Source organism: Pelobates fuscus, chromosome 10 (assembly GCF_036172605.1).
Source record: "Pelobates fuscus isolate aPelFus1 chromosome 10, aPelFus1.pri, whole genome shotgun sequence".
NCBI lineage: Eukaryota > Metazoa > Chordata > Amphibia > Anura > Pelobatidae > Pelobates > Pelobates fuscus.
Window position 1 is genome coordinate 113,834,110 of NC_086326.1, and position 25,849 is coordinate 113,859,958.

General features: G+C 40.5%; 1 protein-coding gene across 1 annotated transcript in view; it reads left to right on the top strand.

Moving 5' to 3' along the window:
* The window catches only part of LOC134575595 (pendrin-like), a 260,212-nt gene that overhangs the window by 199,438 nt on the left and 34,925 nt on the right, over positions 1 to 25,849 (top strand). The window contains exons 13-15 of the mRNA XM_063434915.1: positions 8,562 to 8,668; positions 14,817 to 14,886; positions 24,607 to 24,699. Coding sequence (XP_063290985.1) covers positions 8,562 to 8,668; positions 14,817 to 14,886; positions 24,607 to 24,699 — 270 coding nt within the window. The remainder of the gene's footprint in view (positions 1 to 8,561; positions 8,669 to 14,816; positions 14,887 to 24,606; positions 24,700 to 25,849) is intronic.

Consider the following 25,849-nt stretch of genomic DNA (forward strand, 5'->3'; position numbering starts at 1 on the left):
ACCTTGAACTCTTTTCGTTGTTCGTATAGAACCCTTTGGCAGTTTGCTTCTTCGCACATGGGAACTCTGAGTTATTATTAGTTTTATTGTTTGCTATATATTTACTTCTGCTTGTTGTCGCTTTCTGAAAGAGGAAATGATGAGGTCACGTTGCCTTATGTACATCCTCTCCTGTGATTGGTTCTTTTTTCTATGTGTTTCTTTACTGCTGTAAGGAGTTAGTAAAGAGAGATATGCAAAATACTCGCCTCCTGTCATTATTAAAACTAAGATTATTAGTACACTAAAGCTAGCATAATCTTCGATTGTAATACATAGTTTGAAGAATATGCCAGGAGACTACTAGATACTGATCAGTAATCAGTAACAGTGAACTGGGGAGTCTTTGCGTCTGTTGACCTCTTGATCAATGTACACTATAGGGTGGGAATGGAAAATGCAGGAAAGCTGAAGCATATTAAAAGAAAAACATATTTACCTGCTTCCTTTGCCTGCATAATGAGACAACTGTCTAATTACAAGGTTAAGCCTTTAAATGAGACAATTGTCTCAAAGGGATGCATGTACCTTTAAGTATGCATTAAATGCATTGAGTCCATTGTATGCAACCTCCTACCCCATCCGTGCCTTGTTTTTTCAGCATGGTGTTGTTCTGTTGTTGCAGGAGAGGACTTTCATACTAGTTCCTCCTAGTTCCCTTCAGTAATTTCATCCGTACTCTTTGTTATGGTCTTAAACCCTTCAACCTTTAACATGGTGCATACTGGGTGTAATTTAACAAAACATATTGGTGAATGGTTGCTATCCTAAGACATTACTGCATAAACAAAGGCATGTATCAAACCCTGTGTGTCTGTTTCAATAAATTCTCAACTTTATTGTCCTCTTTATCAAGTTCCTGGTTGATAATTGTGGAGGAATTGGGGGAACTCTAAAGCTCTCTCTCTCGAACTTAACACTATTAGTGCTGAATGAAAGAGCTCTCTTCTATATCTTACCTTAGAAGAAGGGATGAACACTGGGTGAAATAGGTCTTTGCCTCAAGCCTCTTTGGTCCACTTCATTATTTTTATATTCTGTTGCTACTTTTAGTAAGCTATTGTAACAGTTTAACAGTAGAGATGTCCCGAACAGTTCGCCACGGTGGGCGAACATATGCGATGTTCGGTCCGCCCCCTATTCGTCATCATTGAGTAAACTTTGACCCTGTACCTCACAGTCAGCAGACACATTCCAGCCAATCAGCAGCAGACCCTCCCTCCCAGACCCTCCCACCTCCATGAGGAATAGGGGGCGGACCGAACATCGCATATGTTCGCCCGCCGCGGCGACCGCGAACAAGCTATGTTCGCCGGCGAACAGTTCCCGGCGAACTGTTCGGGACATCTCTATTTAACAGAAGTTGGAGCCTAGTTGCAGTAGAGGCACAGGGAGGAGGCAAAAACCCAAAAGCGCAGTACCGATTAAGAGGAAATCCAAAGGCAGGGTCAAATGAGAGGCAGAAGTCAGGGCTGGCAGCGGAGTAACGTAATCAGTAAAACAGGCAGAGGTCAGAGTCCAGGAAATCAGTCAGCAGAGTAGCAAAGGAAAAAACAAACAAACGAGCAGAGCTGGATTTTACAGGGCTGCAGGTGGATCAGCACTGCTCCATCCAGGCAAGGAGTCAGAAAGCAGAATAGTGCAGACATATACTGAATCCCCCTGGACGGGATGGTAGAGAACCTGACTGGGATGCTGGAGCTGTGAGTTCAAATCCAGCCAGATCTCTTAAAGGGGTGGCAATGCCTTGCTGACTGCAGGGCTCGGGGTGCGTTGTGACAGCTATACTGTTATATTTTATTTTACTCTAATATTTTAGGCATGTGTGAAATATGTCAATATGTAAAGGACACTGAATACTGCCTAAAGCTTTTTATTTTCCATTGTTTCTATACAGGATGAATGAATACATAGAACATAAAATTGTGTAAAGTTGCAATTTTATTTGTATCTATTTATTTGTAATTTATTTATTTATTTGTAATTCTATTTATCTGTATTTGTGTATACATAAATTTCCTGTTTTATTGTATGTTTATGAGCTAGCAATGCACCTTGTGCTTCAAATAAATGCTATGCTAATAATTTTTTTCAATGTTTTTGGAAAAACATGGAGAATCTATTCACTTACTGACAACCCTACCATGGTTGCTTTTATATTTTTACAGTAGTGCTGAAAGTTTTAACTAAACTATTACTATGTTTAAATCTTAAAGGGACACTCTGAGCACCAAAGCAACTTTATCTCTTTAAAGTAGTTTTGGTTTCTAGAACATATCCCTGCAGTCTCGTTGCTCAATTTTCTGACATTCGGGAGTTAAATCACTCTGTTCATACAGCCACACCTCCCCTGACTGAGACTCACACAGCATGCCTACACACTTTCTGAAAAAGAGTGTAGGTTTGTTAACTTTCCTTGTTGCACAGTATTCTTAACCCCTTAACGCCGTTACGGCGTTCTATGCCGTCCCGCATTAAATGGGCTTTAAAGCTGTTGCCGCGGCATAGAACGTCCGCAGTACTCCCCTCTGCCACGATCCTCTTCGGGAGGACTGCCTGACAGCCCAGACAGCCCTCCCATGGCAATTGAGGCCTTCGGGAGCCATATGGCCCCCTATAGCTGGCTGTGAATCTGCCAGCAGGGGGACTGTCTGAAATGTCAGTCCCCCTGCTGGTGGGAAGTGTAAAAAAACATTTAATTAAACATGTTAAAATAAAATAAAATACATCTTATCTATATGTAACGTGATACGTAATTTATTTTAATATAAATACATATTAATCTTAAAATATACTTAGAATGATGTTACATATATATTTTGTTTATATATATATATATATATATATATACGTATAGTTACAATAGTAAATAAATAAATAATACAATAAATAAAATATTTTAAAAAAATTTAAATAAATTATATATACATATGTAATCTCATTCTAACTGTATGTTGTTGTTAATACATATATATTGGTAACAAAATACACTTAGAATGACATTCTATATATATCTATCTATATATAAAATACAAATAACTGCAAATATTTATATATAGATAAATATATATAATTAAATAAATAACTACATAAGTATACATGTAGAATTTAAATACATATATATGTGTATATATATATATATATATATATATAAAAATTCTACGTGTATGCTTAAGTAATATTTTAACATAATTATGTGATTTAATTAGTTAAAATTTGATTGACGTGCCTGACAACCCAGGCAGCAAGTGCAGAGAATTAAATTTGCACTCGCTATATTTAACCCTGTAACTTTCCAAGACCCCATAAAACCTGTACAACTGTTTTACTCGGGAGTAGAGATGCCCCGAACTGTTCGCCGGCGAACATAACTTGTTCGCGGTCGCCGCGGCGGGCGAACATATGCGATGTTCGGTCCGCCCCCTATTCGTCATCATTGAGTAAACTTTCACCCTCTACCTCACAGTCAGCAGACACATTCCAGCCAATCAGCAGCAGACCTTCCTTCCCAGACCCTCCCACCTCCATGACGAACAGGGGGTGGACCGAACATCGCATATGTTCGCCCGCCGCGGCGACCGCGAACAAGCTATGTTCGGGACATCTCTACTCGGGAGACTTCGCTGAACACAAATATTAGTGTTTCAAAATGATAAATTGTATTACAACGATGATATATTTAGTAAAATTAGGTTTTTTGCATTTTTCACACACGAACTGCACTTTTACTGACGATATTATTGTTGTAATATGTTTTACTGTTTTGAAACACTTTTTTTTATATTTAAATCTTTATTTTCATTTTTAAAAAATTCATTCAAGTACAGATACAGCTTTCAACTATAGATTTTAAACACAGTACAAAAAGTTACTTTACAATAGGATAATAATTATAAATAACAGTAGGGTCGTGCTTCTAATAAACATCTACCAGTATTCTGCTGTATCTACAGCCGTACAAACATACCATGCATTACATCTTATCCATACATCCCATTTTCTCTGCTGCCTGCGGGTAGCTATCTATATGGGGGGGGCGGTGGGGGGGTTTGAGTTTTATGGTTAATAAATCTAACCCAAGGGACCCAGACTTCGTTATATTTTTCTCTAGATATCTTGTTTAGGGCTATCCCAGCTTCCATGCTGCGTTGGTAATCAATCTGTGTACATATATCCTGCCAATTTAACGCACCCATATTTCTCCAATTTCTGGCCATAACTATTTTTATTACCATACAGATATGAATCATAAGAATTTTTAGTTTTATGTTGCTTTTTGGTAAATCTAAATGAAGCAAAAACATTTGAGGCGTGATCACAGTCCGAACCTCGAACATAAAGTCTACCAATTCCGCTAGGATTAGTTTCATAGGTTTCAGCTCCTCACAGTCCCACCAGATGTGGGAGAATGAACCTAACTCCCTACCACATCTCCAACAGTCTGGTAGGAGTGTGGGTTGAAATCTATGAAGGCAAGTAGGCACCAGGTACCAACGGTATACTAGTTTGAAGTACACTTCCTGTATGTTCACCCCATGTATATATCTTTTTACTGCTTGTAAACCCAACAACCAGTCCTCAACCGAGGATGAAAAATGAAGTTCTTGCTCCCATTTATTCATTGCTGGCGCTTTGTCTATTTGCCTTTGACTTCTTACGAATTGATTATATCTGGAAGCAATTTTTTTTTTATAATGAAATTCTACAAACTGGTCAATTAGAGAAATTTCCGAAAAGTCTTTTCCCATAGTAAAGGATTTTATTCTTAAATAGTTAAAAAATTCCTCTTGCTTCATGTGCATATGGTGTGAAGCCCACAGACTAGTTTAAACAATGTTAAATAAATTAACATGTACCACAACTCTCACAAACGGAAAATTTAAGCTGCCCATATTTGCCATGTAAAGTCGCAGATTATTCTACCTAGCCTGATCCTTCTTGTCTTAGAAAAAAAAAATGTGCTGATACTGATTGCCATGATTATTGATATTCTTGTTTATTCCTTCAGCATGTACTTGCTATTGTGGCAATACAAGCGTGTTATGTTATTCCAAACACAATAAAAATAAAGAATTTAAAAAAAAAAAAAAATTCCTTCGAAGGGAGGTTATATTTGGATTGTAATATTGGAAATGGCAACATTTTATTATTTAAAAGTTCCGCTATTCTTACTACTCCACAATTTTCCCATTCTTGGATATTTATATCCTTTATATAAAGTTTTAGGCTTGTTAATGGGGCATTTAGTGATATGTGTTTTGTTCCGTATTTCTTTTTCAAGTGCTTAACGATATAAATCATTGTATTATTCATCGGATTGCTAGATCTTATATTTTTTAGAAATTCACTGTCGCACCACCAGAGCAATAGGGGTTCAATATCACCGAGATCTGATTTTTCAATATCTAACCAATTTGGTCTAGCCATTGTAAAATTGTCGCACTTAATTAGGTGTGCTACCATATTGTTCATATATAGTTTCTGTATATCTGGGAAACAAATCCCCCCTTCTTTCCAGTCTCTCTGTAGTATTTCCAATGAGACTCTAGGTCTCCTATCTTGCCAAATATAATTTGATAATTGCCTTTGAAGACCGCATATCGTCTGGCATGACACCCTCAACGGGAGATTACTAAATAAAAATGTCAACTTGGGAAGGAGATAGACGTTTACTGCTTCAATCCTACCCAACCAAGAAAGTTCCAATCCCTTCCAAATTTTTTAAGATGTTCCTAAAGTGAATGGCAATATCAGTATAATTAAGTTCTCCAGTTTCTCTATAATCTAGAGATAGTTTTACCCCTAAATATTTTATGTTCCTTGCTTCCCAGTCGCATTTAAAATCTTTTTTGAGTTTGTCTACGCCTGGTCCACTTATGCCTTTTATCAGGATTTGTGTTTTCTTTATATTTATTTTATAACCTGAGTGTTTACCAAACACGTTAATAAGCCGAAATACGGCTGGGATAGATCTAATAGGATCTGCAAGGGTCAATAGAACATCATCTGCATATAATGCAATTTTGTTCTCCATCTTATTCACTTTTAGCCCGCTGATGTCTTCGTTCTGTCTAATCGCGGCTGCCAACGGTTCTATGGAAAGGATTTATAACAGGGGTGCCAAAGGGCATCCCTGTCGCATCCCATTTCTAATAGGGAACCAGTTTGATTGAAACATGTATCCTGATACTTTGGCTTGAGGATCCTTATATAGCGCCATTGTACACTCCTTAAAGAAACCCTCGATGCCGAAGGCCCTCAGTACTTCTTCCATGTACTTCCAGTTAACCCGGTCGAAGGCCTTCTCGGCATCGAGGGTAACCACAGCAAAAGGAGACAAACTTTGGTCTGCATGATATAGGACATTCAGTAATTTCCTAATGTTATCAGATGTGCCCCTACCCTCTACAAACCCGCTCTGATCTAAATGTACAATGTTGGGTATGATTTGTTTTAGTCTATCGGCCAAAATTCTAGAGTAAACTTTGATATCCAAATTGATAAGAGAAATTGGTCTATAATTCGAAGTGTACGTAGGGTCCTTATCTATCTTAGGGATTGGTATTATAGAGGCCTGGAGTAATTCCGTTGGAATAGCTTTATGATTAGCAAAATCTTCAAATGTTCTTAATATATATGGAGAAATTATATCGCTTAATTTTTTATAAAAGATTGAAGAGAAGCTTCTGGGCCTGGTGCTTTACCTGCTGTTAATGCTTTAATGGTATTACTAATCTCCTGAATAAAAAAAGGGGCATTTAGTTGACTCAATTTCTCCAAAGATATTGTTGGTAAGCTCAATTTATCCAGGAACTGTTTTGTTTCGCCCTCAGATGGCTCATTAAATTTTATATTGTATAGGCTTTTATAATAGTCTTCAAATGCTTTGGCTATTTGAGTTGGAGAAAACATTTTTTTTACTTCCAACTGTTATATAGTTTATAGATTGAAGTTTATTTTTATTTTTTATTTTATTTGAAAGACTTTTCCCTGTTTTATTATTTCCATAGTACCATCTCTGTTTTAGAGTTAACATAGTTTTGTTAATCTTTTCTTGAGTTCTTACTAATATTTTTCCCCTGATCTCTTTAATATCCTCCAAAATTTTATAATCTATGGTGAGTTTATGTAAGCGTTCTTGTTTTGCCAGATCAATATAAAGCTCGTTGAGCTCTTTTCCTTTCTTTTTTTTTATAATAGCGCCCATTTTTATGAGGCATCCTCTCATATATGATTTAAAAGTACACCATAGCATGGCATTGGAGACTTCCCCTGTATCGTTAATTTAAAAAAATTCTCTAGTCTGAGTGCGCAGTTCTTATACATTAGTTTCTGATTTTAGTAAATTTTCATTTAGTCTCCATTTGTCTCTACATTTATATTCAGGATTATTTTTTATGACTAAATTTACAGGTGCATGGTCGGACCATGTTATAGGTCCAATTGTCACCTTCTTAACTCGCTCCAAAATTTCAGATTTTACCAAAAAGTAATCAATTCTAGTGTATGTCTGATGAACATTTGAAAAAAACGTATAATCTCTCGCTTCTGGATTAGACGTTCTCCAGGCATCATATAAACAGTTTTTTGCCAAAATAATCTGCATCATTGATAGACCTGTTCTTTGCTTGCCGTCTGTGTGAACGGACTTGGTTCTATTCCTTATGTTTGTGTTCAGTGAAGTCTCCCAAATATAACAGTACCCCCTATGTACAGGTTTTATGGTGTTTTGGAATGTCAGTCAAATATAAGGCTTGCATGTCATTTTTTTTTTTTTACATTGAAATTTGCCAGATTGGTTAAGTTGCATTTGAGACCGTATGGTAGCCCAGGAATGAGAATTACCCCCATGAAATGTCTACAATTTTTTTTTTTTTAAATCTTAATTTCTCACAGTTTTTTTCAATTTTATTCATAATAATTAAAGCCCTGTTTCATAATAATTAAAGCCCTGTTTCTCCTGAACAAAATGATATATAATAAGTGTGGGTACACTTAATATGAAAGAGGTGAATTACGGTTGAACAGACATCTAGCGCAAATACCAGTTTTTGATTACATTTTGTTTTGATCAGAATGTGTACTATTGACTCCGTCCTGAAGGGTTAATTGAGAATTTCTGATCTCCTGCTCTGTGAAAATTCACTAGAGCCTGAAAAGAGTCTCATGTATATGATTAAACTTCATATGCATGAGACTTAAATTTACTGACCAGGAGATAAGAAATTCAAACGTTAACACATTGTGCTATAAGATCTGACTGAATGTGAAACCATTTTTTTTATGCCAACTGTGTGCATCTCAGGCAGGGGAAGTCTGGCTAGGTCTGAATAAACAAATAAATGTGATTGAACTCCTAAAAGGCAGGGAATTGATCAGTGAGTCTTCATGGGGCATGATCTATACACTAAAACTGCTTCATAATGCTAAGGTTGTTTTGGTGCTTATAGTAACATTTGTAATTTATTTTTAGTTTAGTCCAATTTTGATTATGTTCAGTAAACCATTCTTTTTCTTTGCAGGTTATATGGATTGTTACATGCATAGCAGCAATCGTCCTTGGTCTGGATTTAGGATTGTTGGTCGGTTTAGTATTTGGATTGTTGACAGTTGTTCTACGTGTCCAGTTGTAAGTTAATTATCAATTACATACTGAAAAGATGATATGAAAAGGATATCAAAACTGGAGCCCGGGGTCAGTGCAGCATTGCATTTGGTCAATTTTCTAAATATTTTTATGTAACCTCCAAAGAAAAAACTACAGACATAAAATGTATTTGCATCCTGATTAATAGTATACTTTGGATGCAACTAAATATACTATATTTAAGTACCATTGTACAAAACCATTAGCATAAGTCATTTACTAGTGCCCCAAATGAAGCCATAATGATGTCCCTTGTGTTCTGTAACTACACTAAAGTCTAACCTTATTACACATTTTGTTCTCACTTGGTCCTCAATGCTTCTTGGCACTGTGGACTCCATGATATATTTCAGTTTTAGCTCCCATGTCATACACAGTGGTGAAAATTAGTGACTTAAATTATCATCTTTTAAGTAATAACACAATGATAGCCGTGATCTCCAAATAGATCTCTAGCAGTTCTGGAACTTGAGTTTAAATGATTCAGTTGATTATTATTAACACCCAAATATAAATATATTGGACACAAACGTCCTAGCGTAGCCATGAACATCATTGTTCTAACTACATGACCATATTTAAATGGCACCCTTGTATGCACAATGACAAAATCACTGAGAGATGTAAGGAAACATGTTGCAAATTCAGGTCGGTGTAACCCCCACTCAAGCTTAGTTTTAGAGCAGAGTCCATATTCTTAATGAGTTCTGCTAGATTATACTAATATAAAGCAATCTTAGGTAATAACACATTATGCATGCTATGGGCCTCATCACAGTTGTTAGAGAAACAGTTAGGTTAATAGGTGACATTGTTTCCTTTACTATGCGTTACTATATTGACACAGAATGTTAGGTACAGTTATAATATAGGTTTAATTTAATTACATGGTACATGTATATCTTCTGTCCACCTCAATCCTGTTATAAGAATATTTTGAGTCATGAAACAAATGCAAAATATTAACACAGGGAAACATTGTTAAACTCTTGTAGAGTAAAGTTTAGCTCTCAATTACATATACAATGCCATATATATATATATAATTTATTTAAACTAACAATCTTTTCTCCCTAGTGTTACAGAAGTGGTGATTTAAAAAAAAAAAATTTGGAGGGGGATTTGGGGGGAATACTTATTAGTGATCTACCAATAATCTTATTAATTACGGTCTTCCCATCTAAAATACTTTTTATTATTTTGTTTCTCTTCTTCTAAAACATAATCTATTCTCATTCTCCCATCACCATTTTCTTTGTATGTTTGTCTTCAAATGTTTCTCTTTTTTTAGTTCCTCAATATCCACTCCAGACCTTTGTATGTAACTCCTTCTGTCCAGCCCTTTTTTTTTAGCTGACAAGGGGTTACTTATTTATTAAATTTTAAAATATATTTACCAAGGAGGATACATTGAAATTTCTATCATTTTCAAGTATGTCCTGGGTTCACAAAACATTGCATTACAAAAACAATATTAATACACAATATATACAAAATTTAACATAGGACAGATAAGAAATATATAATCAACCATGACGGGTGCATTCTGTTTTGAGATATGTAGAAAGGGATCTGGAGAAGATTTAAAAGCGTATGGGAGGTCGTTCCATAATTGCGGTGCTCTGTAGGAAAAGGAGAATCGAGACGCTTTCTTTTTGTATCGAGGTAGACTAAATAAACTGCTGGTACTGGATTGGAGACTATAGCAGGTGGGAACATTGAGGAGAGCATTCTGCTGAGGTAGGGTGGGACCTTTTTGTATTGAGGTTGACTAAATAAAGTGCTGGTACTGGATTATAGTGGTGAGGCTGAGTGTGGAGAGAGACACTTAGTGAGCGTTCCTTTTTCCATGCATTTGCATTCAGGTTGCCAGATCATAAGTATTGAGTAGGTCCCTGGAGTTATCTGCAAGTGACCCTGGAGTGAGATAGGTCTCATAACATTCACCACACACCAGTTGTCACTGGTTTCTGTGGGAATGTGGGAAACAGTCATGCACAGATCTCTCTGAATGCTCCATTAATAGATTCTGCATATATTTAAACAAATATAAACATTTACACCCACTGGGGTGCTCCAGGAAGGGCAGACCCCAAAGCCACACTGGTTCATTAAAGAAGCCTAGATATATCCAGCAATTTCCCCAAAGGGGAAAAGGGCACAGTAATTGAGCCTAATAAACGCTCAATTGAGGGCTGAAGCATTGCCGTACACTGCTCATAAGTGAAGATGGCCTGCTCTGAGGAAACTGCAGGGTGAGCCTGAACTTCTTTGATGTACCTCTGTGAATGCTCTGTCATCTTGTACAGGTGATATCAATTAAAACTGCAAGAATTTATCCCGTCACACCTCACAACTAAAGCAGCCTCTCTCTCTAAATCTCATACATTGCAAACTTCACTTGAACAGAACCATCCACACTAAGATCTGAAATGTTGTTTTTTTAGGACAAATAGGCTAATCTTTTGTACTGGCCCCCAATACCACAAGTTGCCAGTCCCCTGACCTTCATACAGTTTTACCAAATTCTACTTCTTTAATACTTGGTGCATTTTACCAGTGTTAAAAACTAAAATCTGTCAGTTCTAAAATTATCTTAATTCTTGTATTATATGTCAGACTGCATAATCTAAGAATGCTAACTACTTTCGATAGAAAGTAATATTTCCTGGCTAATCATGGCAGCATTTACCTATGGGTCAGCTCCTCCCTCAAGCCAATAGGACAGGAAAAACTTCAATTAAACAATCAAGAGGACAGGTATATCAGGTTTTCAGTCAGCCCAGTCCCTCAGTCTTTATTTTCTGTCCTCTTAGTCAGGGAAAGACTGCTTTAAGCTGTTAAATCTGTTTTTTTTGCTCACCTGACTATATTTGTAGTCTTCACCCTGGGCAGGTCAGCCTCCCTGCCCAGGAATCTCCCGGTTAATATGCAGCCCATCTTTGTGTAGATGGGAACCCCCGGAGACTGACATCTTGGATCCTGCTTAAGCTGCATCTATGCTTCCAGGCTTGGCCGGGTCTTCGGCAGAATTCTGAGGTTTGGTAAGTTTGTTTCTCCGGTTTCCGGCAGTGTTATACATACTCAATCTGCAAGCAGTTCGCATGTATCAGGCATGCACATGCTCAGATAGCACGGCCGCGATTGACCCTAGTTCGCCAGTTCTAAAGATGGCGGTCGGGTCTTTTTTTCGGCTGTGCACGCATGCACACAATTAACCCCTTAAGGACCAAACTTCTGGAATAAAAGGGAATCATGACATGTCACACATGTCATGTGTCCTTAAGGGGTTAAAGGCACAAGGCGCGAAAATTAAAACTCTGGCTTTTAAGGTTTGCAGCTTTTCTCTGCACTGCAAGATCAGATTTAGATGTGTTTTTTTTCTCTCAATTCCAGATTTTTAGCCTGCTGCAGGTAAGAGAGGGAATTGGGTTTCCCATTTAAAATAATTTATGCTACATACGTTTTTGATTTAACATTTCATACTTAGCCCATAGATCAATATGGACCATTCTCCTATCTCTGCCAAGTCATCTGCAATAGGTCGTAGGTGAGCAATCCTTTTTCTTATTTTATTTAATGGAAATATTATTAAAGAGTGCACAGGGGGTACAGTATTTTTTGACTACTGTTTCCACAGCCCTCAAGACCGGTCAAGCCCTAGATCTCCATCACGGAGAAGAGAGAAGCCAGCGGCCTGCCCAGGATGTGGTACAAGGCCCTTGGAGAATTGCAGGCTTTGCAGAAAGTGCTTAGCCCTACTTGCGGGTGAATCTGAACAACATCAGGCACCCCAGGCCTACACCTCTGCACAAGATATTGCCACTTGGATAAAGCAGGCAGTGGCAGAAGGAATGGCCAAATCTACTAGAGGCAAAAGGCCCAGATGGGGTCAGAATCATCAGAAGAAGGGAGTCAAGACACTAGAGACGTCTGGGAGTTGGAACAGATTTCCTCCAGTGAAGAGGAAGCCTCCAACAGTCAATGCCCCTTGGACTAAAGAGCAGTGGAGCATCTAATCCCCTTGGTCAGGAGAACATTGGAGATTCCTGAGGAGGTACAGGAATCATCTGCATCAGACAGATATTTTGGAGATCTGAGCCGCAAAAGAGTCTTGTTTCCTGTACATAGATCTATTAAGGAACTTATGAAGACTGAATGGGCCACTCCAGAGAAAAGATTCTCTTTGCAATCATGCCTCCCAAAGCTATACCCAATAAATGATATTAAAAACTTAGATTTCCAATCCTAAGGTAGATGCACCGGTTATCAAGGTGGCTAACCACTCCACTCTTCCCATTGATAGCAATGCTTGTCTTAGACATACCATGGACAAGAGAATTGACGCCAACCTTTCAAAGTTGTTTGTCACAGCAGGCTTAGGCTGTCATCCAGCAGTAGCCATTTCAGCCATGTCAAGGGCTATGAAGGTATGGATATTGAAGAAGACCTAGATAAAGGTGTTAGAAGACACCACATCTCGGAATCCCTAAAGGAGGTGAAATTGGACAGTGAATGGCTTTCGGAGGCCTCTACAGACCTTATTAGGGTCCTTTCTAAATCAATGGGATATTCTGTATCCGCAAGAAGAGCCCTATGGTTGAGATCTTGGGAAGCTGACATCACGTCAAAACACAATTTATGTGCCTTACCCTTTCTAGGGGATGTTCTCTTTGGTAAACATTTGGAAGAGGCCATTAGGAGGGCAGCAGATGCAAAACAGGTCCTTCTGCCTCAGGATAAGAGACCAGGGAAGCCTCTTCCAGACTGCAGGCCCTACAGAGAATCTAATTCCTGTAGGGAAAGTAAGGTTTACAGACCAGGTAGAGAATATGCTAGACACAATAACTGGGGAAGCGGTCAGTCAACTAAAACTACCAGAGGCAAGAATCCTTCGTCTTCCTTTCGTACCAACAAACAGTTCTGAAGACTACAGTCCCAAGGCTTCCCTAGTAGGTGCCAGACTTTTACACTTCAGGAAGGCCTGGTATGCGATTCAGTATGTGTGGGTAAGAGCCATAGAGTCTTCCGGCTACACCCTGGAGTTCGAAGACGCTATTCCACCTCCACGGTTTATAAGGACACAAGTACCTTCCAACCCTCAAAAACAAGAGGCACTGTTGCATTACATCTCATCCCTCCTTCAACAGGAAGTTGTACTACCGGTACCAAAAAAGGAAAGATTTCAAGGGCTATATTCTCCTCTCTTCCTTGTAAAAAAAAACAGGAGGGAAATGGAGACCGATTCTGGATTTACACCAGCTCAATCTCTTCCTCAGAATCAGGAAATTTTGCATGGAGTCTTTGAGATCGATCATACCGGTGATTCATCAGGGAGACTGCATGATTTCGGTAGATCTAAGGGATGCATATTACCATATCCCGATTGCCAGCCCTCATCAGAGAATTCTCAGGTTTTGTATTTACAACCATCACTTCCAGTTTCGGGCCATGCCATTTGGCATAAGCACTGCTCCAAAAACTTTCTTGAAGGTACTGGTAACAATTATTGCATTGCTAAGAAAACAAGGAGTCACAATCTTCCATTACTTGGACGACATTTTGATAACTGCTCCAGAATACAACCTGTTGAATCAACATCGGTCTCTGGTTCTAGAAACTCTCTCTCGATTCGGCTGGTTGATAAATCACTCAGAACCTTAATTCCCCATTTTAGATTGGATGTAGCCTCATCGGCTGACTCACAATTTAGTTTATCAGTTCTAAATTCCGTACAGGTCTAATAAAGATTTTGGCATTACTTCCCTCCCTGTAGTTTTTACTGCTTGGGTATTCCCAGAGGTAAATGCTGCCATGATTAGCCGGGAATATAGATATCCATACTTACCGTAATTTTCTTTTCCTGGCTATTATTCATGGCAGCATTTAACGATCCCTCCCACTGTGGAGGACATGCTTGTTACTGGACTGAGAAACTGGGCTGACTGAGAGCCTGATATACCTGTCCTCTTGATTGTTTAATTTAAGGTTTTCATGTCCTATTGGCTTGAGGAAGGAGCTAACACATAGGTAAATGCTGCCATGAATAATAGCCAGGAAAAGAAAATTACGGTAAGTATGGATACATTTTCTATAATAAACTCTGTATGCTTTTTTTTGTTTTCCATAGCCCCTCAAGCAGTTCTCTTGCAAGCGTCCCTGACACAGATCTCTACAAGGATGAAAAATTATACAGAAATGTAAGTATTTAATGATAGACCATTTTGATATCTGCTCTGTTTCACTGGAAACCAAAAAGGGTTATTAAGGCCCTATAACTGGAGGAAAACAAGAGAAGGAGAACAAGTTATTTAGATAGATTGGTGTTCAGCCTCAAAATGGCTAAGAAGCACATGCCTTGTTTGCATGTTATATAAGCTGGAATACAATACATACATAATTTATACATTGAAATAAGATACATTAAAATACACAAGTGTATTATCAAAACAAGTCAAAATACCTTTTTCCGACATTTTCAGTAGTGGGTTCATGGGTATAAACATTGAGCCACTGGCTGCATAAAAAGTACTCTAAAAAAAAGTTCAAAGAATTCCTTAAGTACTTGAAAATAAAAAGCAATGAAAAAAGCCGGAATTAAAAAAAGAAGCCATTTAAATTCATTGAGAACACCGCAGCTAAGCGATCAGTGATTCTGGACTGGAAGGCGATCAAGGAAGACCCCAAGGTCTGAACAGACCCTGACAGGGTCTTCAAGCATGGCCCCAATGCTGATTGTGATCATTGCTGGACTTTGCCAACGGCCTAGTGTCAATCACAGTGTAATTGACATGCCTGAGTTTCAGTATTAGAATGATTTCTATATAATGCTGAAAAGCAGTCACAGAAAACTCTTTACTGTTTTAACTAAGATCAGAGTGTTTTATTAGGGTTTTATGTATGGTAAGGGGTAGGAGTAGGGTTAGGATTATGGTAGTGTTAAGGTTAATTGTAGGATTAATGCTTGTGTAGGGCTAGTGTTAAGTAGTAACTGTTAATGTTGGTTAGGGTTAATGCTATTTATGGGTTAGAATTTGAGTAGGTTAGGGGTAAGGAAAGGTCAGGTGTATGGTAAGAATTAGTGTAAGCATAGGGTTACGGGTAAGGTTGATAAAGCAATATGGTGGTTGGTGTAGGATTAGCGTTAACTACCAAAATGGTTGTAGCTCTTTAATAATTTTACATACTTCTTCTAGAGTTGGTTGTATGTAACTACTAGAGGGATGCTTGTTTTGTTTTCCTTTTCTTTGTATTGTAGGAGCCTTTCCCGTGATGTTTTTAGGGCAGATTTTTTTTTTTTTTGTCCTTTCCTTGTAGCCCTTTTGCCTAAATGACTCTGACAGTGTACTCAGGTGCTGATGTCTTTTGTGTCAGAGCAAATGCGGTAATATTTGATAGTGTGGCTGGAGATAATACATTGTTTGGTGTGTCTGGGATGGAAGCTGGAATTGTGGAAGTAGCTGTACCTGTCGGTGGGTTTTCTATATACATTGAATGCCATTGGTGACAGTTATTGTGCAGTCCAATAAACTCCCACTATGATTTTAAAAGTTAATTTTAAGGTTTATTGATGGGTGGAATGAATTGAATGATTTATGGAAGTGTAAAGGTTAAAAGATAAAAATGCCCCCCCATTTTACACTCACTACATACCTACACAAACATGCACACTACTTTATATACACACACTACACACACACACACACTGCTTAATATATACACACTACAGAAACACACACACTCTGCATTATATACACACACTCTGCATTATATACACACTCTACACAAACACACACTCTCTGCTTTATACACACACTCTACACAAACACTCTGCATTCATTATATACACACTCACTGCATTCACTATACACTCACTACACAGACACACACTGCATTAATTATATACATACACACTACACAAACACACACACACTGCATCCACTACACACACATATATTCTTGAAAACATGAATTCTGACTGGCATGTATATTTTGTGCATTTACCTTAATAAAAAAAAAAAAAAAAAAAGATTTGCAAAAAAATAAACATGTTCAGTTAACAGTAGACTTGTTTAGAAATAGTTTTGGTTTTTTTAAATGGTAAATTTACAGAATATCGGTAAGTTATCGGCTATCAGCCTGAAAGTTCACAGATTATCGGTATCTACTCTAAAAAAAATCAATATCGGTCGATCCCTAGTAAATAAATATCTGTTTTCTAGGTCAGCCATGAAAAGATTAGCGTATTGGGGTGACATTTTTGTGCCGATCGCTGTCCCTGTCATTTGTAGGTAGTTATTGTTATTAAAACTAAAATAGTTGTATGTGAGTATGAATTCTATAAGGGTGAGCCATTTCCAGTACTGTCAAACGATCATGATAGCTTGAATAGAGGCAATCAATTTAGACATCCTGCCTGTCCTTCCCCCATGCTGCAAAGCTTCCGCCCTGTGAACTTGTACTGGGTCTAGGGTCCTTGGACTGAGCGGATAGGAGCCTAAAGAGTTTGCCTTCCTTGCAGTGGATGGGAAGGGGATGCACCTTCTGCGCAGCTCAGCAGCTCAGTTAAGGTATAGTCCATGACCTCAGAGACCCGGGAGTAGCTGGCGTAAGTGGCTCAGCAGGAGAACTGGTACGTGTGGGAGTGCAGGGCCTAGCTGGGGTTTCAGGAAGAGACAAGCTGTCTTTATGTTCAAAAGCTTGAGACATGCTAGAAAGTGACACAAAATAAATAATCAATGACCCACACAACTGAATATCAACATACAGAACTGGTTGGCTGATTTAGTGCCATTAGGCAAAACATTTATCTGCCCTGCTAATTGCCAAGTGGCAGAGAGATATGATTTGGCTCAAGGGGAACATGGCCACACAGATGTTGTGGCAGGGTGTTGACCTCTTGATGATGCTAAAAGAATCAAAATGTATGGCCGTGCCAGGTGTACTCTGACTGGAACCCTAAATAAGGGTCTGCGTGGCAGTAAATATGACGTGGGGTCGTGCAGGCTAGGAGTCTGGCCTCCCCAGTGTGAGATTATGACATGCACTAAAATTGAAGGCCAGCCCCTGAAACCTATAAGCCAGTTCTCTTTCCCCAGGCATTGGCTTTACTCCTATGGAGTGTAACGTGTAAGGAGAAGGCACGTACCTTGAAAAGTTAAAAATGTAGCCTTACAACAGGAAAAGGTAAATACAGAAAGTATATACCTATATGAAGAATTCACATAATTACTGAGGGATAAGGGAAAAGAATAGAACCTAAAAGGACGACAAGACAATCCACATACTAAAAGGGGTCAGAAGAATGCTTCTCCTAAGAAGCGGGAAAATTCTGACAGAGACCTATGAGGAAAAGTAATATGTGTCCATATCAGTATAATAATAATAATAAGGGGGATAACAATAAAGTTATGTTAAGGGAATAAAATATACCTGAGGGGGCGGAGCCTGACCGCTGATCGGATCAGACGTGCTTCGTCTGGGCTCCCGCATCTGAGCCAGAAAACAGGAGAGCTTTGTAATACAAGCTAATACTGACCCAAATTGGTGATCCTGCTACTCATAAGCCGACGGTGAACTCTAGGATATCTTACTTTACCACATACAGTGCCGAAGCAACCTGGTCGAGGCCTGAGGCCTACCTGAGCATGAGCTGGGGTGAGACGGCCACTCTCTGTTCTCCGACCGGTGTTTTGCTGCCCTCCCCCCCGGACCGGTGGGGATTATCCCGGTCCCCACAGATGACAACCACTGCTTACAGTTGCGCCCAAACACCAGTCCTGCTGCAGCTGCGGATCGGGCGTTACCCGGAGCATCTGCCACTGACGCAGAGGATCCAACGCTGTCCCCTACAAGGCAAGAACCTGTCCTCCCACAGGAGCAACCAGATTCATGACCCAGAGATGCAGGCCTTCGCTACGGTCCGGGGCCATTATGAGGTCTGGATTGGACTCTGTCTCTTGCTCTCATGCCACCCCTCAAGCCTGTTACCAAGCCATGGCATTGGCTGATCCGGGACTTTGCACCATAAGCACTCAGCTAGCGAAGCCACTCACAAGGTTAACTGTCGCCCTGATTTTAGCATGCCAGCTTGCATCTACAATTTTACCCACTGTCGTGCGATCAGTGACTTGAGTTGTATATATTGAATTAAAAGCAACTTGATAGATAAACACCTGTGAACACTGATGAGTAGCTACTAAAGTTAAACAATGAGACCTGATATGGGTACCATAACCACTATGTCACTGCAGAAATAGCTGCCACCTGCTGTTAGAAATATAAGAATTTGGTGAATATTGCATAAACAATAGTGGTTGCAGGACTCTGTGGAAATGGTATTACCATTTCCACAGAGTCCTGCAACCACTATTGTTTATTCAATAGGCACCAAATTCTTGAGTTGTATATATGCACACATGTTATTGGATAACCGCCCGGCTGAAAGCGGGTGTACTGGCACTTAGCTAACTCATGATCTCACAATTAGCCGATAAGGTACTGCATAGAGCGAACACAAACACAAGACACATACCTGGCACTGCCACACACCAGATCTGATGCACATAACCACACTTGACGCACCTACCACCACACCCGTCTTAGGGCGGCTAGGCCTGACTTACACCATCCGCACAGTGCAGTGAGACGGGGAACCCGTGGTCTCCTCAGCTTGGAAATGACGTCTCTGCTATTATAAAACACCCACACATATTCAGTATGCAACACTCAGGTATCTAGCTCATACGAGTTACAGTAGTATACCCAGGGACGTTTTAGCCGCGAGGCAAACAAGGCATTTGCCTTGGATGGCATTTTCCATGGGGCGGCAAAAAACGCCGCCCCAAATGCACAGGGCAAGTGCCTTGTTAACCTTGCGGCTAACTGACATGCCGGCCGGGCGTGCAGGCTGCTGTGCGCTGGCGGGCGGGCGGCTGGCGAGGGAGCACTTCCTCTGAGCACTCTGCTCAGCTCCCTCGCGCGCCGCGCGCAGAGTGAGGCTGGGAGACGCAAGATGACGTCCATACCATACATGGATTTTCTAATTGTAAACTACCAGATCAGTCAAGCACGTATAAGTGAAAAAAAATAAATAAATAACATATGCCCAGTGTGATTAAAAAGTGGATAATAATATAACTCAGTGAATAATGGTGTAAGAAAAGAATGCTGTGGGGACATGTAAATGACCAACTAGAGTTTACTCCCAAGTAAATAATGAACAGTGAGCAATAACAATGAATCTAACAAGCTAATTGAGTTTATCTGCCTCACTTTTTTTCAAAAACCTTTGCTAGGTCTGCATACACAGGAGGGACAGAAACAGAAAGTGGTTTGGCTGTGAGCACATTAAGCAAGCTAACAAGACAAACACGAGTCATACAATCTCTTTGACAAAACTACCCCCAGGAGAGAAGCCCAAAACGATAGAGGCTGTAGGAGAGTCGATTATTTGAAAGGACAATATTTCCTTGTGCAAGGCACCCACAGACATAACCAGTTCTTGGGTCTCATGGGTCACCAGAGGGTTCTCCAGTGGTCTACCATCTATGTCCTCCACGGCCAAGGGAGTGACCTTTTGGATCAGAGTCAAAGATGCGGTTTTAGCAAAACTCTCATCCATAAGATTGTCCGCAGCCCCTGAATCTATCAAGGCTTTAGTAATCACAGTAGTATTTCTAACAAAAAAGGGTAACTGTAATAAACGGTCTAGCAATGGGGACGTGAGGGGAAAACGGCATAACACCCGAGGCCGACCCCTCTATAGGCCTTAAGTGCTGAAGTTTTCCCTGCAATTCAGGGCAGGTTCGTAGAAGATGTCCCCTCTTCCCACAGTAAAGACATAACCCTTCCCTTCTTCGATATGATTCTTCAACCTCAGTTAACCCAGTAGCACCCAATTGCATGGGTTCAGGGGGAGGTTGGCTAGAAGGGGGTACTGCTAGTAGCGTAGTATTGGGTAAAGCAGGTAACATCAGAGACTACGTCTCTCTCTAATACGATTATCAATACGGATGATATAATCAATAAGATCATCCAGAAGGACAGGCAATTCCCTGGACGTTATCTCGTCCAGGATGTAAGCGGCCAAACCCTCCTGAAAGGCCGTTACGAGAGCGTCATTATTCCAAACCACTGCAGCCGTTAAAGTGCGGAATTCAATAGTGTAATCTGCTACCGATCTGTTCCCTTGTCGAACCCTAAGCAGAGCTTTGCCAGCAGAAGCAACCCTACCGGGTAGATCGAAAGTACGTTTAAAGGCTGTCAAAAACTCCGCAAAGGATGTAGGGGACGTATTTTCCCATATGGGATTGGCCCATGCTAAAGCTTTCCCGGATAGATGGTTAATAAGGAAAGCAATCTTGGCTCTATCAGTGGGATAGGAACGAGGATTCATTACTAAATGGATATCAATTTGGTTGAGGAAACCACGACATAATGACGGATCACCACTATAACGCTGTGGTGGTGTCATATGCACTAAATGAGCAGGAGCGGGTACTGGCTCAGGAACAAGTTCTGGCGTCGGAGCAACTGCTACTTGGACACCAGGCTGCAAGTGAGTGGTACGAGCCAGTATGATTTGTAAAGCCTGAGCAAATTGGTCCATACGGTGGTCCAAACCATCCATTCTGGCTTCCTGATTGACCAATAACTGTGGAATGTCAGCAGGTTCCATTTTGGCCCTGTTGTAATGTCACGATTCCGGGAACCAAACACGCACACAGAAAAGGTGCAGTACCGGACCTTAGAGTGGCCGGGCTAAGCACACAAAGAATAGCCAGGAGACAAGCCGAGTAAGGGGAACCAGAAGACAGAATAACGAGAAACAAGCCGAGGTCAAAGGGTAGGAGAAAGTCAAAAAGTTAGATAAACAAGCCAGAGAGTACATAACCAGAAACACAAGTTCAGAAGCAGTACTAGCAAGCAAAGACCACAACAGGGCAGGGAGGAACAGGAAAGGTAAGTATTTAAATCATAAGGTTAATTCTGATTGGATAATTTCCAATCAGAATTAACAATCACACGTGGGAGATATCTAGACCTCCCACTGTGATTAAGGCACTGTGCCTTTAACGCCAGGTCAGGTGTTTAATAAATTGGGCGATCTCCCAGCGTGCAGCGTCATGCATGCTGCCGCTGGGGGACGTAGCGGAAGACGCTGGCGGCATCCGAGGCTGGGAGGAGAAGGGGACCGCGGACGGCTGGAGGGTGAGTGCCACGAGCGGACTGCAGCCTCCCCTCGCAGCTGCCCGCGGGATCCTGACATGTATGGTGTCAGCGAAATGCTGGTGTGACGGAACGCCTGGCACACCGACCGGGTGCCTCCGCCAACTGATGCTCCTAGTGCTCACCAAGGACTCCAAGCATTCCACCCGACACCATCAGCACTGTATTCCCCACATGCAACATTACAGCTTGGCTGGGAACTCGCCGTCCTCCACCCACCCTGGACCCAAGGCTTCCAGTGGGTGAACCTCTCCTACTCCAGTGAGCATAGCAGGACCAGCTCTTAAAAGTGTGATTATAATCCCTGGGGAGTATAGTGATATATCAATCCACTGGGTAGATACAGCCGCTTCCCCCACACATGAGATGAGACTCTATGTTGAGGGTAAGCAGGTACTCAATTATAATGGTGCCACACTGGCCTTTTTGACAATCCCCATGCAAGGGTGACACCCATATGGACCTTGTTGGGGACAGGGACACAAACTGACAAACCAATAAGAACAGTGATTAAATGCATGACACTCCCACATACAATACAATATGCCTTCCCCTTTACTTAGGAGATAATTGAGTCAAGCACTATACTAAACTCAATTATCTCCAAACACATTTTTTTTAAAAGTCCCAAAAGTACCCCAAAACACATATCTCCACGGATGTTACATCCCCTGGTAGCCCTGATCTGGGTCACCAACATATCTAAAAATCACCCATATCAGTTCAGGGGTTCAGAAATTTTATGGAATTCATATTTTTACCGACCGCAGGCATGGTCCCGTAGCCGAAAATAGCTCCATAAAATTGCGGCTAAGTGCCACTGGAGGACTGACCGGGAACCGCAAGGTTTTCATGTTGAAAATAGTTTCAAGGCATTCGCGACTAAGTCCTTCTGAAGTCTATTCGCGATTTTGGTACATGCAAACAAGATGGCCGCCACCACGTGGTCTAATGGCACTTCGAATAGCTTCGGGAGTTCGAAGTGCCATTTCGAAAGTTTGAACTGTGTCTGGTATGAGTCCACAAGGGCACAAACAGGGTTTATAAACAAAGTCTATTACAGGGGCCATCTTCACAGGGTAGGAGGCTGACAAACAGACCTCTCCAAGAACCAATGGCGAGGTTACTTTCACTACAGCCGGTAAAGGCACGAAAGCTCCTATGATGAGCCGAACATCGTACGTGTGAATGCGAAATAGGGAGGACCCCAGCAGCGGGCGTTTGGGAGAGCGCCACGTGTTAGCTGTAAAGACCACAAGACAGGATCCCGGAAAACTATGAGGCTCCGATGCATTTAGTCAGCTGTACAGGAAAAAATGTTGGCGCGAAGAGCCAAACTGGAAGTCCCAGGTAACGTATCACCTGAACGAGAACAGCCCAGATAACAGGGTAATTGGGGTTTTTATAGCACAAGATGGATTTAAACTCCTCCCACATATACAGGCCTATGGCCTTAAAACAGAATTATATATATATCCACGAGGGTCTAGCATTCACTCTCCCGGTCTTGTACTTGCCTGGGTGCTAGCTTTTGCCAAAATAAATACTGCAAGATTAGTGTACTCACAGGTCTCTGTATGTAGTATGTGTGTGTGTGTGTGTGTGTGTGTGTGTGTGTATATATATATATATATATATATATATATATATATATATATATATATATATATATATATATATATATATATAGATGGTGTAGATTGGATTAGCCGTATTAGTCCAGTAGACAAGATGCCAAAATACCATGTATGCAACAATACCTTTTTTATTAGACTAACATAACATTTTCAAAGACTTTCGAGAGTGTTCCTCTCTTTCTCAGGCCTGAAGCAATACTGATTAATCTAGCTATTCTCAGCCAACTTTGCTGCAATTTCACTGGCTTTGCTACGAAGTCTACTAAAATTGAGTATCTGTGGGTATCTGTTTCGGGACACTCTCCTTTTAAACAAATTTTTCTGTAAACATATGAAAACAAGACATCTAACATACAAGGGGAATGAGGGTGTTGGGGTTTAACATTTTTTTAGCTAGTCCCCTCATTTTCTGATATTTTTCATTTTGTTACTAGTTTTATTAATGACATTTCATTGACTGTAAATAAAATAGTACAAGAGTTAATAAAAGCGCAAAGGTATAAAAAAACTTTAAATACAAAAAAAACAAGTCCTGCGCTCAAACTTTCATTACTCCTGGGCGGCAACAATGACCATAGTACACATCAGCTCAAATATATACAGTAAAAAAACAAAGAAAAAAAGTTACCTGCGCTCTTTCCCAAATCCCTATGTATATTTAAACAAATGGAGGTTTTTAGTTACCTCGAATGGCCATGAGAGGGTATGCCTACCTGCCATGTCAAGGCAGACCTCTTAGGTGGGTCCTAACTCTAACCATTCACCTTGCCTTGACGTGGCAGGTGGGCATACCCTCTCATGGCCATTGGAGGTAACTAAAAACCTCCATTTGTTTAAATATACATAGGGATTTGGGAAAGAGCGCCGGTAACTTTTTTCTTTGGTTTTCACTATACAAAAACTTTAAACAATACAAAATCAGTTCAGAAACAAAGCCAAATTCCTTTTACTACATTATTTTATGACTGATCAAAAATGATCTCAAAGAGAAAATATATTTGAGCTCACCCATATTTTATAATCTAACAGTATAATTATGTCTTTGTATTACAGCTTATCAGACCAGAAGGAGTTAAAATAATTCGATTTTCCAGTGGCATTTTTTATGGCAATATTGAAGGTCTAAGAAGCAGTATTAAAAAAATAGTGAGTATATTTGAAAACCCAAATAATGGTTTTGCTTTTATGTAATGAGAGCAGGATAGACTGATTATCCCTTCTCTGTTGGCACCAGAGACCAACACAATTCTTTAGGATAAAGTTTTGTCTTCTATACACAAAACTGATCATTCCTTCCAGACAGGAACCAATTTTTCTGAGTGCTACTGATATTGTCTTAATAAAGATGCTTTTGGCTCTCAGGACCAAGTGACTAAGCTTTCAGCATACAGGTCCACAGGCTCTCTCACCAGGCTTATAACATAACTGACAACACTCCTGTTCAGGGTACAATAACACACAACATTCTTATTAATGGAGGAGGAGCCAAGCAGCGAGACGGACCAGACTCCATCTCTGGTTGCTCCTGAGCAATTGGACTAAATCTCCCTAAAATCTCGCTTAAAACAAGCCATCCAGAGCCACAACCGCTAGACCCAAAGCGGGGGAATCCTTACTGCATCACCCAATGCCCTTCCGATATGCCCCTAAACAGATTAAGCCATGACGCAGAGCTGGGGCCTACCTTACGCCGGTGTTCTACGGCCTGGACCACCTCTGGGGAGGGGAATTACCTAGAAGACGCAGGTGACATGATACAGCAAGGCACTGAACACAATAACTCAGCGATGGGATGCAGATCCCAGAAGCCCCAGTCAGGTATGACATCTGTACACATCGATATCGGCACTTTGCTCTAGCGGCAAATGCCCGCCAAGATGTCGTCTGCACAGGGTCCAAACAATCCAACTCTCCCCCAAGCTACTCCTCCAGAGCAAGCCTCACTAGAGGCCACGCAGCCAACGCCCTCAACACTGCAAGGAAGCTCAGCCCCAGCAACTAAACAGGATTTGCAGCACCTACAAAATATGCTGCAGGAAATACAAAAACTCCTGGCAGCAGATTTGCCTGCACTCAAAACCTGCATGCAACAAATCACTGAGAAGGTAGTAACCACAGAGGGAGATGTAAGGGGATTCAGGGTGAAATCTCCACACTGAAAGAGTCTGTTATCCAGCTACAGCACACCCAACAAGCCCTATCCACACAAATATCAGCACCAGAAGACTAGAACCGGCGTAACTACATCAAAATACGAGGCATACCAGCTACTGTCGCTATGTGAGACAACTCATGA